The 18,463-nt window shown below is 34.6% G+C and overlaps 1 protein-coding gene across 14 annotated transcripts in view; it reads left to right on the top strand.

The window, feature by feature from the left end:
- The window catches only part of Milt (milton), a 30,552-nt gene extending 12,362 nt beyond the window's left edge, over nt 1–18,190 (top strand). For 2 of the 14 annotated variants that reach the window (XM_026639219.2, XM_026639216.2), the window contains 11 exons: nt 9,054–9,130; nt 9,732–9,896; nt 11,622–11,820; nt 13,327–13,457; nt 13,966–14,055; nt 14,407–14,612; nt 14,989–15,162; nt 15,380–15,522; nt 15,823–15,978; nt 16,100–16,250; nt 16,447–18,190. In XM_026639219.2, the coding sequence (XP_026495004.2) occupies nt 9,080–9,130; nt 9,732–9,896; nt 11,622–11,820; nt 13,327–13,457; nt 13,966–14,055; nt 14,407–14,612; nt 14,989–15,162; nt 15,380–15,522; nt 15,823–15,978; nt 16,100–16,250; nt 16,447–17,191 (2,211 nt within the window). In that variant the 5' untranslated portion in view covers nt 9,054–9,079 and the 3' untranslated portion in view covers nt 17,192–18,190. The other 12 variants (XM_026639232.2, XM_026639229.2, XM_026639227.2 and 9 more) reach the window with 12 other exon arrangements.
- Nucleotides 18,191–18,463: the final 273 nt, after the last annotated feature.

Genomic DNA, 18,463 nt, shown 5'->3' with positions numbered 1-18,463 from the left:
ATCTGGCTCACATAACAAGCTGGAAATATCCCACGCTTGACCTAAGGCCGGGGGTTCTTCTCTTAAAGAGTAGGTTTGGAGTTTTTTTTTTAAATTATGGAATAGGTAGGCGGACGGGCAAATGGGCCATCTGATAGTTAGTGGTCATCACTGCCCGTAGACATTGGCCATACGCTAACGCTAACCTAACCTTTGAAAGTGAAATGTTATTCCACCATGCTACTTCAATGCTAGTTGATGATTGAATTTTATACGACACCAAGCAGGTTTCCTCACGATGTCTACCTTCACATATCACGAAATGAATCATGAACACAAATTAAGCATGTGAAGTCATCGGTGCTTGCCGCGTTTGAAATAGCAAACTTTGGTTAAGTTTCACGTTTTTTAACCATTGGGCCTTCTGGATTCTTTAATACTAGATCATCTTGCTTATGTGATAGTAATTTATTTAGTCCTTCTAAATTAATTTATTATATATAGTTCGCGACAGAATCAACACCAATGTCTCAGTTTTATATGACGGGACCTGAGGATAACCATTTTTCTAAAAGTATATTTAAAGACATTAAGAAAAGACTTAGAGACGTATATATGTCTTATTTATTTATATTATCCAGAATACATTCGTATCTATTTTCGAAACTAGAAGTTGTGTTGTGGTTATTAATGTTATTTTTTCAAGAAGAGAAATATATTAGAGAAATGTTTTTATTTGTTTAACTTGAATGTTGTTATCGCAGTTTCATTGTTTGTTTTTTAATTTATTTTTATGTTTGTTGGACTTGTTAAAACACTTTAATTTAAAAACGTCAATGCAGCTAGTCGGTTGTATTATCTTTTGAAGTATTAGTGCTTATATTTACAAATATATATGTATATATATATATCTATTGATAGATTATATGATTGAACTCTTGATAAATATATTTATGAACCTTTTCATTCAATTATAAATTCTTAAGGTGAAGTTTATTGTTATTGCGAATTTAATTAATGAATTTATCAAGTAATAACTGCTCAAGTAATAAATTCCTAGCCTTCTTCTTATAAGTAGAGGAAAGAAGGCCTTAGCCCAGCTATGGGACGTTTACAGGCTTACTTTTATATTTACGTAAAAGACAAAGTTTTGACGAGGTCTGAGGCTTGACTTTTTTATAAAAATCATTTAATCTGATCTTTTTTTGTATCAATCATTTTAATAAAATTTGATAGTTGCTTATTTTGAGAGAGTACGTAATTACGGCGTATCTTTTGCGATACCGAATTATCAATATTTTTTTACTAATCAATAAATTTGACAAGAATTAAAACGTCTTGTGCCTTACGTTAGCTAAAACCGCTTATTATTGAGAAGTCAATTATTTAACTAATTACTCATAAGCATTAACATGTGAAATTAGTTTTCGAAATCATAACTAACTGTAATAATTGTTATTGTGAACTTGAGCTAATTTTATTGGAAAATTGGTGCGTAATCTAAGTAATTATATACGGAGCATATCGGTAAAAGCGTTTAGAAATCGTTCAATAGATAAGAACATTGTTCTGTGTAATGTAATGTACGTTGCGGCAAGCGACATGCCAGTCTCGCCAATGCGGTCAGAGCGCATGCGCGGCGCTTCGGCACGAGTACCAGTGCCGGTCGCGCCGGTAGCCACGCGACACGCGTGTTCACCCTTCCGGCGATCGATAACGCGGTACCGCGCCGCCGCGCCGCCGCGCCGACTCCTTTTGTGCACCGCTTCAAACGAGCTGCGTCGAACATCTCTATGTTTAGCGCGGACAACGGTGCACCGTTGCATTGCATTGCTTACTGATTTACCGCAACCGTCCCTCTATCCTGGTTAGCCAGCGTTCCTGAAAAGTTCCGTCGCGGTCGTGACCTCATTCTTTTTAAAAAATCGATTTGTGATAAAATTCTTGTACGCCTTACATAAGATTGTTATATATTACTTAAGTATTTGCAACGTTTGCCGGAATATTCGTCTCTCGAACTCCCGAGTCAGTATTTTGTGAAGGACGCGCTGGAATACGGTACATATTTAATTTTGGAGTTGGCGTGCAATCGATTAAGGTGTGTTCGGGATTGGGAAAAGCGCGTCGCGACGGCGATCACGACGCCCCGCACCCCGCAACAACTGTGGGCCACCGCCAGAATATCCGTATATTGACCGTGAGAGCATAATTAATATGTTCATTGTTATTTATTTACGTATTTAATATATTAATTAAATTATTTCTTGGTTGCTTACCTAAAACTTAATCATATATATGATAGGTCATGCCTATTGTTATCTATCTCTATCTATATAAACATATACATATATTTAAAACATGATGACGGTCTCTGATGTCATTTGTTTTATCTAAATCACAAGTAGAATTTATTAAAAAAAAAAAAAACAAATTGACCATAAAATAAAATAATGAAGAACACAAATTAAATTAACTTTATCTATTTCTTCGTACTGAAGTAATACGACAGGAATTAGTCTCGTTACAACGCATATTTGGTAAGAACGGTACACATTACACAGAATGAATTATGATTTCCTTAACGAAACTCGTATGAAAATTACTTTCATGTTACATAAGTCTATGAAGCAGAGAAAATAAAGTGCATTACGCTAGAATAGAGAATTAACATAAAAACCTGTTTCTCATTATGCCGGTATCTGTAAAGATCATTTCGTATTTATTATAAGATACGTACATTCTCTATGCGGGTTATGAACGCCCCAAGGATTATTGTTTGTACTTTAGTTTTAGTGTAATATTGATCAAAATGCAAGGAAAAGTTCGTTATATTTAACCAATGAAAATATCGATTGTAATTCTTTTAATTGCTTCCCTTTTGTAATAAAACTTTCATCGTCCTCGTGAATCAGTCAAACATTTTTATTATTTTGTTAAAAAGTAAATAAAAATAGTTCTCCAGGGCTTTTATATTCTGGTTGAAATCGATAGGCTTCCACGTTGACTGATTGCAGTGAAAATTGCTAACTAATTAGTTAATTATAATGCGGCTTTAAATTTATTGGTATACTACCATCCGATACGATATGCTCGAAAATATTCTCCCTGCTGTCCATTTAGGTGTACCTAATTGTCAAAGCGATCGATTGAACGGTTCAGATGTTGTGGGGTCTAGCGCCATCTAGTGGCGAGTTTTCACAAAGTTAACCATGTAACCACAGTAAACCATGAAAAAGTACATAAATACATACATATAATATGTACTAACATTATCGAAGTCTATTTATCTTAAACAAATATAACAAATACTTTCATCTATTTTTGCATATAAGTATCCATATAGTATTTTGAATTTCGAATAGACATTTAAATATTTATATGTAAGATTGATCCACATACTACATACTGATGTATAGTAGTATAGACTGAGTAGAATAGCAACCCTTGGATATTTTTAAAGGAGACGTAAGTTATTTTATCAGTGTCCCATAGGTAATCGCTTCAACCACCTCATAGCAGCGGGGACCTAATTTTCTAACAAAAGCAATCGTAACAAGGACTGTTGACAGGCTTTAATTCGGTTAGCAGTTGAAATCAAATAACTATAATTTACCAAAACAAATGGGGAAATGAGTAAACAAATTAATTGTAAATGTATATAATATTATGAATTATATTTCACCATACCGTAAAGTGCAGCGCGGTGAAGCTCCACGACCCTCTCCTTAACGGAAGAGAATGACTGCGCAGCTATGGGATATTTACAAGACACGCTATTACTTTGCTTTTACGTAACAATAAAATAGTAAATCGTATGTAGTATTATTATGACTGCGAATAACATAACGTGCTAAATTTTTAATTAATTTTTTATCGTCGTCATACTACGTACTTTTATATTCAAAATTGATTACTAACAAATTTTATTATTCAACATGCTAATCTATAAGTAACTACTTTAGAGTCTCTTTGCAAAGTAACAGTGATGTCGACCCAACGTTGGTTCTAATTACAGTACGAATTTATTTGGTATTGACTATTGAGTCAATTGCGCATACGTTTAAAATGCAGCTAAGTATCCGTGTCTTAGAAGCTTAATGACGAGAACGAGCAGAAATAAATTGAATAGCGAATAGTATAAGAGTTTATTTACTCTGTGGTTACTTTTACAAAAGTAGCACTTGCTACTTAGCAGAGTACTATACATTTTTTAGTGACTGCCTGGTTGTGGACGGAAATGGACGTTGTCGTATTCGTTCCGCGATACCCGCGTATGTGACTGAATTGCGTGTCTCTCTAAAAGTGCTTGCATTTGATCGTGAAAGTTTATTAACGTCGGCCTCAAATGCTGAAACCGTTAGTAAAAAGAAATCGTATAATTAAAAAAATATATAAGTGCAATAGTGGTTATTCATTATTATTATACTTATTATTATTTCCCAGTTATTATATTATAAAGCTGATTAATAATTGTTTTGGCTTGATATTTATGTTAGGATGAGATGTACAGTTGTCAAATATATTTTTAGCATAGATTTGCCAACTATTCTATCTTTTCTTAAAGATAAGTTAAAAAACTAAATTTAATTAAGAAAAGCCTTGAAAATGTCGAGAAATAAATTTTATCTTATCGTTACCTAAAGAATATTGTCCTTAATTAATAATCTTTCTGGCACAATTCATTGTTTATTATAAATTTTCTTTTAAAGTAAGTCACAATATGTTTAAAAATCGGTAAAAATATTACATATAAGAAATATTAATATTATAAAAAATATTTATTTTTATTACAATACAATAACAATACCTTTAACTTATCGTTGGGATTTAAAGGTTTCGAATATATGGGATATTACTTTTATACTACCCACATTAAAAATAATTAATAATAAAACTAATTTACAAGTGACGCGAATATCTATGCATAAAAAAAATATTTTCAAGTGTTTCCATTTTTATTTCGCCATAACTTTTTTGTTACGAAAAGCAATTACATTAGCAACGAACAGTAAATGGAATAAGTTATCCGTGTCAAAAACTTGCCATACACGACTGACACAAGGTTGTTCTACGTCATTACTGAATCACGTGCAAAGCGACCTTTAAGAACTCCCTCATTCGCGCGATAGTAGTTTTCAACTCGATCTGGTTATAAATTATAGAATATCACACAAGTACTCAATAATATATTACTTAGAGGTTCTTACCTAGTTTCTGGTATCGTAATCTATATTTAATTGTTTTATACGTAGGATTATTCATGATGACGTTTCTAGGTTATATGAATTGTGCAAAATGGTCAATTTTAATTTTTCTTAAGCTTTTTTCGTATTGAATCAATCAAAGTTTGCGATTAAGATATGTCGACTACTGTCTAAGAACTAAAACGAAACGTTTTAGGTATAACAACTTATTTGAAGTTATTTAAATATTGCGAACATTGTTTAAGATTAAGTTTAAGTAAAGATAATAGATTATAAAACTTGAACGCTCACACATAGAAATAATTGTCCATTTATTCACTTTGCGGGCCGTAAAACTCGTTCATGATTAAATAAGACTTGAGCATTAAGAATGATTTTGTATAAATACTAATCATTACATCACCATAATTGCAGCAACATAATTTTATAACATTTTCATTGAAATGTTATAAATGAAAAGGAATTATCATTTACTTCTATTGATTTTTTTTTCTATATCGAATAGATTATACGGTAATTGTTTTGATTTTAAACGTGAGACTGAATCTATTTGGTTAAATGATGGCCACTGAAAGTTATATTGATGTTTAGATTAGACCTATTTTTAAAAATACAATTTTATGATTACAATGCTCGGGGTAACAGTTAATTAATCGACTGTTGTTTAAAGTTTTGTGTAAATTACAACTACGATTAAAATTTTAATTATACAACTTAAACTGAGACTTTATTAAAGGGGATTTAGGTTTTGGATTAGATAATATAAACGGATATAACTAAAAATAGATTGTTTTTTTGTAAACCTTGTATGTACGAAACATACATTTGTCTATGAAGACTTATTGAATAGTTAAAATACTATTTGTAATCAATAATATGTAATTCGAGTCTGCGTAAAATGAACCGAGTTATTCAGTCGATTAAATCGGTACTAAAACATTGAGTATAAGAGAAACTTGGAGAATTAAATAATAAAACATATATTATAAATATAGTGTGTCTATATTTATAATAAATGCTCTTCTGGAAAACAGTTTTAAGTGTGATAGTTCCTTTAATGTTTGTTCAATTGTGGTAATAGTTTGTTCGATTAGTGGTTTCTGTTGTTCGTTATAACGAGTTTGACACGATTTTCATATATTTGTAGCGTCAAAGCAAATATTTATTGAAGCGCTGTCTAAATATGATATCACGATCTAGTAGAAGAATATTACAAAATCGGACAGATTTCAATTAAATTTGTGCTATATTATAAATAAGTGGACAAGTTAAGTGATACACAAGTGTGAGGGGTCGGAGGAGAATCATCGCCGGCGTAAGGCGGGCGGAGCCGATGTTCGCGGCTCGGGCGCGTCACGGCGGAGGGTGGTGCGGGCTCGGGCGCGGGGTGCGCGGGGGGCTTGCGCGCCTCGCCGCCGCCCGGCTTCGATCGCGAGCTCTTCCAAGAGCTGAGCTTCCTACCAGACGCGGAACTCCGAGAGTGTCTCGGCGAGTACCCCGACTTCCTGTACCATTTGGCGCGGGACAGGTTCGGCCGACTCTACTTTCGCGTTATACGGACCTTGCTCCTTGATCGAGGTACAGTTACTATCCGACGCCGAAATAGTCTCTAGACACCTCATCTCATCGCCTGCATCAGTTTCTACATTTCGTCTAAATTTCTACATCATGCTTTCTTTCGCCATAAAGTCTGAATGTTTTAATTTTTTTTAAATCCTTCTTCGCTTCTTTCTTTTAATACTGATTTCACGTTATCTGGACTTTCCTTTCTTTTAAAGTTTTCTCTATTCTTCATCACTTTTTTCAATAGATCTAAGGGACTAAGCAACAAATGTTCCTCGATGTTCTTAATTTAAAAAATACAACAGGTCTTTTTACAGTTGAACAGTAGGTTAATACTTTATATCTTAGAGCCCAACACACATAAACTTGATCGGACCGAACACAGGGCCGTTTACTTTCACTTGATCATGTACAGTGAATCAGAACCGTTGTGCTACACTTAAACAGAGCGCAGCTTAACTAAGTATTGATAATATTATGATCAGATAGCATACACTATAACAGTGGGGAGTACAATGAAATATGTAGAAATTGTTACATAAAAGAAAATAAAAAACGATTCTATTTGCTCTGAGAGAGACGTAACCTATACACAATCAATATCCGTTGTATCCCAGCTCTGTTAGGTAAGACTGAGAAAAAATATGTTCGCATGGAATCTACTATTAACGACTTGTTCCCACTGATGATTTTTTGTTTCAATAGAAAGCAGCATCATAAGATGCAACATATTTTAATTGTTGTCTTTAAATGTTATAATATTATGTTCTCTTTTTAAATATAATTAATTATATTGTTATATTAAATCCGTTATTATATAAGATTCTATAACGGAGTAAGTAATTTTATTCGATTAATACAATTATTCGAATAAAACTTCGAATATAACTGTTTTAATTACTATAATCAAATAATAAAGTTGGAACACAGTTGCTTTAATAAGATCAGTTTATGTAATATGATTGCTATTGGTTCTGGTAATTATGTGAAGGCTTAGCACACTTCAGTAATCACCCATTGTATACCCTGTGTTACACATAGCACTTCGGTTTCTAAATACAGAATCATGGTGATGGTTGTTAACCTTTGATCGATTCGAATCTACATGTATCATAAGGGATTAAAGCGCTTTTTTCAAACTCAATACAATGCACCGAGTTCTGTAAAAACAATTGTTTGTTATATCTGTACTCCAGTTTTCCCATGTTGCACAATGGAATACACAGTTTGTTTTGCCCTCCGAGCCGGCGCTCGGCTGTTGAATACGCAGTCACTAACTCGTACGGTCGGCGCTCGGTTCATGTCAACGTTGAAAGCACTCACTTTGGTTAATGTGACACTGATCTATATTATTAAATTCCTCGACAACGTATTGTAACCACTACAAGCGCGTATTTTATAAATTCAGACGATTCCATGAACGCTTTTACTTCAAACATTGATGATATATTTGCGGGTCAGTATCAATTAAATTACTATTTGTATTGTATATCATTAATTATGTCCTGTATTTCGCGATATCTTATCGACGCGACTGGAATCTAATGAACATTCGACTACACTTTGAGTCGTCTGACTTATGTTTTACATTGATTTGTTTATGGATATCGAGTACTTACTGTATTGTCTCCCCGATATGTCGTGTGTTGAATTATTTTCTTGTGTTGTGAATACTTTAGATCTATGTGGTAAATGTTAAATGTTTTAAATACTTGAAACTTCGTGTATTGTTTTAAGTAAAGAAAATTACGGATAGTTATGTTAAATTAGTGTGCGTTCTACACACAGGCATAAGTATACCATTTGTTAAATACTGTACTCAATACTTATATTGTTGGCCTGTTGTATAAATTACCATAATATATATATATATATTTTATGATGCTGTTTACAAAATATATATTTTCTTTAGATTTCTTGTTATGTTATATATTCTTAAAATTAAGTTACAACGATAATAAATAAAAACTGTTATAAATCAAACATTTTCCATTAAATGTGCCGCAGTTTTACTGCGTCATAAAAGTTGAATGAGTTTCAGCCTTACATAACCTACTTTAAAAATAACATTAATAAGCCCAACTTTAAAATATTTTAGGTATATATATATATATATAAAATGATATTTGAAATGAAATATTTATTTATTTATATATACGTGTGTATACTTAAATAATTGAAGCTATTAAAAAGCAGTACTGTTTACTTTACCTATAGTATATCTTATCAGATAGTTTTGTTTTGTGTGTATATTTCGATAAGAGTACTCGAGATGGTCATTATATAAGCGAAGTCCTCTTTTTGCAGTTCTATGCAGCAACAGGGTGAGCCAAATGACAAAAACCTACAATGACATTGAAGCGGTAACACGGCTCCTAGAAGAAGTAAGTTTGTTTGGTCCTAATTCAAATATTCAGGTGTTTAGTTATTTACGAAGTTCTTAATAGTTTAAACGATATTTTTAATTTAGCGTTCCATTATAACATAAAATACTGTTTGAATTAACGATCACGTTAAAAAATCGGGAATATAATTCTGGTCTTGTTCCAATATGTGTTTCCGTTATACTGTTAAGTGTTTAGGCGACTAAATATATACTTAACAATATATAAAATAATATGTAAACACATCAGTCAAGCAAAATACAAATGTTTGAATAGGTTTATGTATTTTACACAGACTTAGAGAATGCTTTTGTTAATGTAAATCGTTCATATATGATGCTTTAACTACATACATTAGTGACTTTATTGTATCTCTTATCCCATCAGGCTCATACAAAGGTTCTATATATTATTTCTGTTTTTTTAAACTACAGGCGAAAAGGTCTAGAAATTCCGTCTTTATAATGCTTTTATACCTCATAGGAAAGATCTGCTCTTATTTGGAAAATTGTAACGATAAACGATACTGCTACCAATTGCTATGAAATAAAAATAATGTTATGTGTAACAAGATCAAAAAGAAAATGTATTGTTTTAATAGAAAGAGAAAGATTTAGAGCTGACGGCGCGTATCGGCAAAGAGCTGCTGGCGGCCAACGGTCGGCTCGAAGCTCGCGTGACCGCGCTCGAAGGAGAGTTGCGAGGAGCTCGCGACCACATCACCCAGCTGCGGCACGAGATTAGCGCTAAGAGCGATCTACTACAGGTGATGTTTAATTTCCAACTAGACCTTTCTACCGGGAATATCGTGCAATATACTATTGTTAAAATGTTTCTACATTATCGAATATGATAATATCAATATAAATAATTCAGAAGATATTTTTAAGTTTCTTTGGAAGCTCCGAAGGCAATATAGTGTCTACTCTACCTCGGGAGGCGCGTTTCACTGGAACGGGTTGGGAAGGCCTGATTTAGATTGATAAATGTATATACATTGTTAAAAATAGCATACACTTAGTATTTCTTATGAGCTGATTTTATTTTGTCAAGCTTAAAGGTCAATAGACGATTTATTTGTCTTGCTATTCACGCATTTAGGATAAAACTATATATGATTGATATGGAACTTTGTCGTTCCTATCACAGTTATCAATATTATGGCGACCATAGACTCTATAGCATGTAGTCTACCTTATAATGTTAACGAAGTTTGAGATGTCATATCGTCCATAGGTTAATTTAAAATAAAACTATATTTAAATTTTAGCCTAATTTTGCGCATAATTTTATTAATCAATATAAAATATTATCAATATTTCTTATCTATCTCTTTTATAAATATAATTTTATAGGCTAATTATCTTTACGATTTTTATCATAATATGTTGAGGAATGTCGATCAAGTGATAACAGTTAAATTTGCCTAATTATGCTTTGTATGCAGACAAAAATGTTTTTTTTTTCTATCTCTATGTAAAATATATTAACTCGTATTACCTTTCCATAAATGTGAAATACAATAGATCACGCTGCAACGATTAAAAAAAAAGGAAAAGGATTCAGCCGATGATTTGAAAGAAATATTTAAGAATTTAAGCCTCGTTTAGCTCCGTGTTATGTGTAACGGAAGCCGATAAAATTAAACTAAAATGATAAAAAATTATATATATGGACCGTAGTCAAAGCACGGCCAAAAAAATATTTTTTAGAAAATTCATACATTTTTCAATTTATTGACGAAAAAAAAAATGTACCCGATGTCGATGTCTGCCGGTTAACTTTTGACGTTTTAGTTTCAGCAGTTCATAGAATGCTACTTCTGTTAACTGCTGTTCAACTTGTGCGTCCACCACATTTGACATGTAAATGCATATTACATATAAATTTTCTTAAAAATCGTAAATTATATACAAATACAAAGATGACAAATTTTTTCATTAGAAATTATAAAATGCAAACAGATATGATGACGGCATTCGGCATTGACATTTAGACATAAAATTTAACCTTAAAAAATAAATAGAATTACTACGGATTAGACAATCTTCCTTGAAAGAATATATAAAATAGAAAATAATTTTCCGTAATGGTTGTTTGCGTAATGACAAAGTAAATGGATAAAAGAGAGACTAGAAAATATAGCGACTATATTTTATTATTTCGTATTGCTTAATAAAAGTATAATAATATCATTGTTGTATTGCGAGTCCTTTCAAAAACCTCGTTCGGAGGGAGTACCTACAAATTAAGACATATATTTTATGTTGAATTAATAAAACCAGGAAATGTTATAAATTGATAAAATTTATTGTATAAATAAAACCAGTTCGGTAAAAAAATTAATGAGACTATAATATAAAATATTTTAAGGTTTCTTGTTTTAAACTTTCATTTTATTGTAATTGAATTTTATCTAAAAGTATAAAAAAAATACTAAACGATTATTTGTATTGAACTTCGAATATTCATATCTTATATTTCTTTCTAGATTTTAACAAACGACACAGAGGAAAACTCACCTACAGAGGATCAAGATGCGGCGACGGCGGCCCTGCTGAAGCGCCGCACTGGCGCGCTGGAGCGAGAGAACCGCTCGCTCAGGGAGGAGGCCGCGCGCCTCGCCGCCGGCGCCGACTCCGCCGAGCTGGCCGAGCGGCAGCTGCTCAGGGATATCGCCGCGCAGCTCTGTAAGTGCACAACATGTTTAAATAAAATAATTAATGTTATGAAATGAACTTTTTGCTCGAATCCATCTCATGTTAGTATTGCTGTATTGCTAGAGATGCCAACTCCTACAGAATGTCTTTAGGTCCCCTTAGGACCGACTTCAAATTCCCCTAAATGAGACAAAATTTGATCAGTTATCTTAAGTTGTGCAGCCAGAGAGATAATTTCAAATATAAGTTTAAAGTACATTCAAGTAATATAAAATAGCTGTTATATTGATGTGGTGGGGCATTTTGCATGTTTATATACATCAATTGACGATCTATTAATTAATGATAATAACCATGAAATTATACAATTTCATTCTTTTTAGTTCTTAACTTTTCTTTCTACAAATTTAACTTTTTTTTGCATAATTTCGTATCCTATTTTTTTTAGCTTTTTATATAATTTTTTGCTGTTTTTAAAACCTCCCCTAAATAAATGAACACCCTAAAAGCCCCTTTACATCTTGATCCCCCTTAAATTTTGGGGGATAACCTCCCTAGTTGGCATCACTAGAACAAGCGTACTAACACACATAAAGGCCCTTATGATCTGAGATGTGCCCATGTGATATTAATTAAAGTGTATTGACAGTGCAAGGAATATTTTCCGGATAGAGATGTCTATTAATTGCGTGTGGTGATTTATATTTGTCGGCCGTGTTGCCATGATAAGAACAAAAATTTATACAGTGAGACGTATGTTCGATTTTGACATAATCTTGTTATAACTTATGTACTTTATTGGTTATCAGTCCACGTCCGGCAAGTATATAATGAAATTGATTTTTTTGACGTCACACACGAAACATGTTTCTATTGTATTTTATAATAAAATATTGTCGTTAATACATTGATTAACAAAAAATATATATAATTGAGTAGAATGAACTTTACTCTGTCAAGTTCATTCTAATAAATTGTATACTTTTTTACTTTAGGATTTTAGTGTTTCAATGTTTTTTTTTCTACATAGCACTGTCAATAAGAATTGAATGTATTTAGAATAATTGAAGGTCTCAGTGAGAATAGAATAAAAAAAATGTTTGGTAAATCTGTGTTTGGTATATTTGTATTTTTTTAGCAAGCATTTATGCTTGCCTTTTTTTTTTTTATATAAAATGTTATTATTTGAACCAAAATGAAGAATTCAAGAAAAGGATGGAAAATATTTGGTTTGGTGGAACAAGGTGGCCTAGCAGCGTGTTTTCTCTTTAAGGTTTGCACCCTGTCAGACCATACTTGTTCTAACATTCCAGCTTTCGTCGCAAACAATAACCAAAGAAGATTCAGAAGATTTATATTTCACGGTAATAATTTGAATATCTACAGACCGATGTTAAATATAATTTAAATTAATTGCTGCACAAAAATAACCTTGCAATTGCAATAGCATTAGCATTTCCAGTACACAAACATATCGATAAACTAGACTGACGTTAAGCCTCAAATGTGGTAATATGAGTTTATTTTATCGTGCAGCGAGTGCAAATTCTGAGACGACTGTGCTGAGCTCAGAGTTAACTGAGGAGCGACAACGCTCGGCCGACCTTCAGCAGCAGCTCGACAGCACCAACGCTAGGCTCGCTGTCAATGAGAGAAACTTGCAGCAGGTAGCTACCATTACAATGTTCATCTTGTATATTCAAGTAAATATTGCTAAGAATTTCATGAAACTGTTCCAAAAATGTCAAATTTACCCTGACAAAATTATATGTCCGGTAAGTTTCATATAGTCTCTATAAAAAATAAAGTTTATTGATACTTTATCATGTCTAAAAATAAAAAAGACCACGCAGTTTGTAGGTACATTATCCCGTTATAATGGTTTATTTGTTTGCACATTCATATACAACTTTCTTTTATGCCCTAGTCTTATTAAATTCGAAAGGTAAACAGCAGGAGAAGGGCTTTATGTAACTCGAACTCGTTTTCTATCTCATGTTATTTTTTTAGCAAAAATGTCTTAAATATACATAGGACAACTTTGTGTGCCAACACTCAAATGGCCTAAAATATACTCTTGTCAGTCCAAAACGTTGACAGCACATTCACCGAAAGCGTTTTTTGTCGATGTTCTATTTCTAAAGATGTGTTAATTACGTTGTTTTAATTTTGCAGCTAACCGCCGAACACGAACATTCGCTTCGAATTTTAGAAATAACAAGAGATAACCAAAATGCTCTGGCTTCAGAATTGGCAGACACAAAGGTGCGAATTGGCATTTTATATTTGTTGATATATTTGAAGAAACATCTATTTATTGTTTCTAATACTCGTAATTGAAGGCGATACCTGCATTGATATCCAAGGTGTTAGATGGTCATTATTTATTTCTGAAATATATTTTCCTCAAAGGCGATTCGTTGCAAGAATCGTGGCCTAGACTTTTTTCCTGTAATGGGAAATTATTTACATACAAATAAATTAATCGTAACCGCGATCGTTTTATACAAGGAAAAGGAAACTCATTTTATGACAGTGGCGGATTTGAAAGAATAAAAATAAGTATATGGCCTTGTACAATATGACAGCAGTTATTATGGGCGTGTGTTGCGACAGGAGCGGTACGCGGAGGTGTCGGCGCTGCTGGCGGAGGCGCAGGAGCAGCTGCGGGCGGCGCGGCGGCGCGGCGAGGCCACGCGCGGCCTCATGCCGTCCGTGGCGGCCGCGGCCGGCCTGCTGCCCGCCAGCCTGCACCGCGAGATGCACTCCTCCGTCTACTCCGAGCTCAGTCTCGACTCGGGCATCGGGGATCCTCTCGCGCAGTCAGTGTTCTTTGCTATCCACTAATTATTATATTATGCTAGGTCTTTCTCAAGAACTCAGTTAGAGTTTATTGCTCTGCAAAAATAATAAAAGATGGTATATGTTTGACGACACTCGCTCTTTAAACCAGAACTCAGAAACGCAAATTATTTATTTTTGTATCTATATAGACGAGCTAGCTGGTTACGTTATAGTTGTGCAATCTCAGGTATACTCGTGACCTCGAATTACCGTATAATTAACAAAGCCACATTTATCATAAAACTTTCAGCTAAATTTGTTCGATGAACAATGAACAATAAAGATGACAATGGTAGTTACTAAAGTATGTAAAGATATGTACGGTTATAGGACATATTTTTTGTCTATTTATAGAACCAGCATGCAGAAGGTGTTTGAGACGGTGCAGTGCGCGTCTCGTTGGTCAGGTGCATCTTTATCCGGCTCCGACGCGGAGACGCAATCCGCCTACAAACCACCCAACAAACCGACGTTCTCGGACTCATTCTTCGAAGATACGTCTGACGCTGAATCGGAAGATTTGTATCCGTAAGTATACAATATCGACCCATCTGTCTCCATCTGTAAAAAAATGTTAATTGTTTTGGTTGCTGGTCGCCTATGTTGCGCTACCATTGCAAAGTGAGATTCACTGTGTTGTGCGTTGTGTGAATAAGAGAAAGTGAGATGTCGATAGAAACCTCAATTAGGTTAATTAAATAGGATCATAAATTAAATGACAATCATTTAAATTTTTACACGCTAGCGGCAACACGGGGGTGGGCGTGCCCGGCGCGCCCGGGGCGGCGGAGCTAGCGGCCGCACTGCGCCGCCTCACGCCGCAGGAGATCAACTCCAGGCGCGCCTCGCTCGCCGCCTCACATCTACTGCGGCAGCGGAGGCGGAATGGTATGTTGGGTCGATTATTAATGACACGTGTTAAAAATTATAATAACTTAAACTAATTTATTTTAATTCTCGTATCCGTATCATATTTTTTTTTTGGGATGACTGTTAACTTCTTCTCTAGCGTATACAAAGCTAGAGAAGAAGTTCTTGTAATAAAACGCACCATAACAAACTGTAAAATTATTTAAGTAACAAAATCTGAACCCAGTCGTGATTATTAATTCTAAAAAAACCCTTGGAATATACAGCTAAGAGTCAGTGTATTGGATGTGTTGATAATGTTATTTACGAAACTTGTAGATAGAGACTTAAGTGAAGAGAGTGCAGTATGGGGTGCGGGTGCCGCAGGCGGTATGGCGCGCTTCAGGACACCACACAAGCTTCAAATTGTTAAACCAATGGAAGGTTCTCTCACGCTGCATACTTGGGCTCAGCTAGCTAAGCCAACCATGTCAGGTAAGTCTTTATTTTCCTAATTATAATTGCAAAAAAAAAAAAAAACTTGTATTGTAATTGCTTTTTGGTATATTGTGCCAGTTTAGTATAAATACTTTTATTTAGATTTAATACGTTCTAGGTTTACTAGAAGAACAAGAAGGTGTTGGAGTGAGAGGGTCAAGATCAGCACAAGCACTCGGTATGAGAATATACAGGTTGTCAGATGTTGAAGAGGATGACGATATGCCTAGATTGCCGCATTCCAGTCACATATATACATTTACTAACAGGTACTTATGATGACCAACTTGCGCTAATTATTTTTTTATTGATTGATTTTTACATTAATGCTTAAGCATATATCTTATAATGAAGCTTTACACGGTGAATATATTCTTTTAATCATGTAATTGTGTGCATAGTAAAAATATCATATTTTATGTATTTAATCATCGCTTAAGCTTTTTTATTTTCCTTTCGCTACAGTACGGTCTTACATCCAAACGATGGCAGCCTCATAGGTAGCAACGTGAGCAGCGTTTGCAACAGCGCTATGAGCAGCCTTTCCAGCAGCGTGCTCGGCAGCGCGTGGAGCTCACGCCTCACCTCTCGCCGCTCCTCCGCCGCAGTGTCGCCCGTGCTCTCCCGACGTGAATCATTCTGTACGCCACCTTCCCGTCCCCACTTCACGCCCACTGCCACGCCCGCTAACAGTCCTCTCCTCGGTTCGCCAGACTCCTCTCCCCCTCCGACGCCTCGACCCGGTGACCCCCCACCTTCTCTCCATGCGCTAATTGCGAGCGGGACTTCGATACTCCGACGGCGGTACTTAACGTCACCGGCTTCTGACGGCTCGCCGGCGCCTCTGGCTCTCCAGACTCCTGGATCTCTCTACACCGGTTTAGTCCATCGCAGTCCAATGGAACAGTTAACGTGCCTCAAGCGGACTCTTAGATCGCCGGCAGCGGCGCCGCCAGATCGATGTGACGCAGCATATTTACCACTAGGTGTACCGGCACATCCGGGAGAAGGTGCATTGGACGCCGCCACATCCACGGGGTGCTTGGGCGGCGCCAGTGTGACCGGCAGGCGGGCGCGAGTGCGGGCACCGCGCCCTCGCACTGACTTGGGAACGGTGGGAGTGACGCCAACGACTTGTCCGCCCCCGCAATCGACTCCTTTAGGCACCCTCAGTACCTTTCTTTTTGGACGAAAGGGTGGTTTGCTGTGAGAGTGCTGAACAGCTCCTTCCGGCTGGTATCAGAGGTGCTACTGCGAAGCGACGCGATAGTCGCTCGGACGCAGCTCATTAAACCGAACCGCGGGTCGCGGATCGAGCCGCGTTATCTGAAGTGATAATATCGTTTGTTTTCGGTGCGCAGTCTTATTTTATCGATTTCGGTACTTGTGATTTAGATGTAGAGAAACGATTTTTTAAGGTTACTGTGTGATGTACCTTTTATAGATTTAGTTATAAGCGCCCAATTATCATCGATGCTAATGATAATATTTTATGTTTTGAAAGATTTATGTTTGTGAGTCTGTGTTTTTAAATCATTTTGACGTTGTTCGTTTCGTAATCACTTTTGTTTTTAGGAAATTGTTTTTGCATTTATATGGCTGACTTACTGTGAATCTGAATTGATCTTTATTAAAAAATAACAATCTTATACTCACTATAAAGGTGTCATTATCATAGCATCTTGAAATCTCTCTTAACACATTCCTTTTGAAAAAACATAGTATTAATATAAAGTGTTTAGATGCGGGGAGAGAAATAACGAGGACCAATGAGTCGCAATTTGTAACCACGAAAAAAAGATACGTGTTAAAACAACATATTCGATAGCCATATTTAATAATGAAACATCACTCTTAATATAAATATATATTTTTTTAATAATTGAGCAACTATTAACGGATGACTTGATTGAAAATATATTATTATCGATCTTTTTTTGTGATTGTTTGGTTATTAATCGTATTTTGAATTTAAATATCATTGACATTTTGATTATATAATTTTATCACTGTATTTCCTATAGAATACGATTCATGTATTATTGTAAATAATTAAATTTCCATTAATTTAGAAGAGTACAAATTACTTACGTTTGTATAAATAAAAAATAGCAATAATTGTAATGAATAATAGAATTTTTGTTAAATTAGTAACTCAAAACTAATAATTATACAATTAAATCAATGTAACACCACATTATCGAAAAATTCTATGATTTTCTGAATCGGTACACATTTATGTGCATTTTTTTATTTAATTTTGGTTTATTTAACAAGCTCAGGGTCTATATGATAATGGTGCATGCCATAGCTTAAAAAGTTATCAGTGGGAAAATTAATAAAATATTAAACGAGTGGTGAAAATGGCAGTTGAATTGAAGAAACTTTTGTTAACTCCTAAATTTATTTTTACTTTTGATAGCTTTATTATTTATTTATTATATGTTTAAGTCTAAATGAGTTGGAGAAGTGATTATATTAA

Source organism: Vanessa tameamea, chromosome 8 (genome assembly GCF_037043105.1).
Source record: "Vanessa tameamea isolate UH-Manoa-2023 chromosome 8, ilVanTame1 primary haplotype, whole genome shotgun sequence".
Taxonomy (NCBI): Eukaryota; Metazoa; Arthropoda; class Insecta; order Lepidoptera; family Nymphalidae; genus Vanessa; species Vanessa tameamea.
This window is presented reverse-complemented; position numbering and strand designations above follow the sequence as displayed.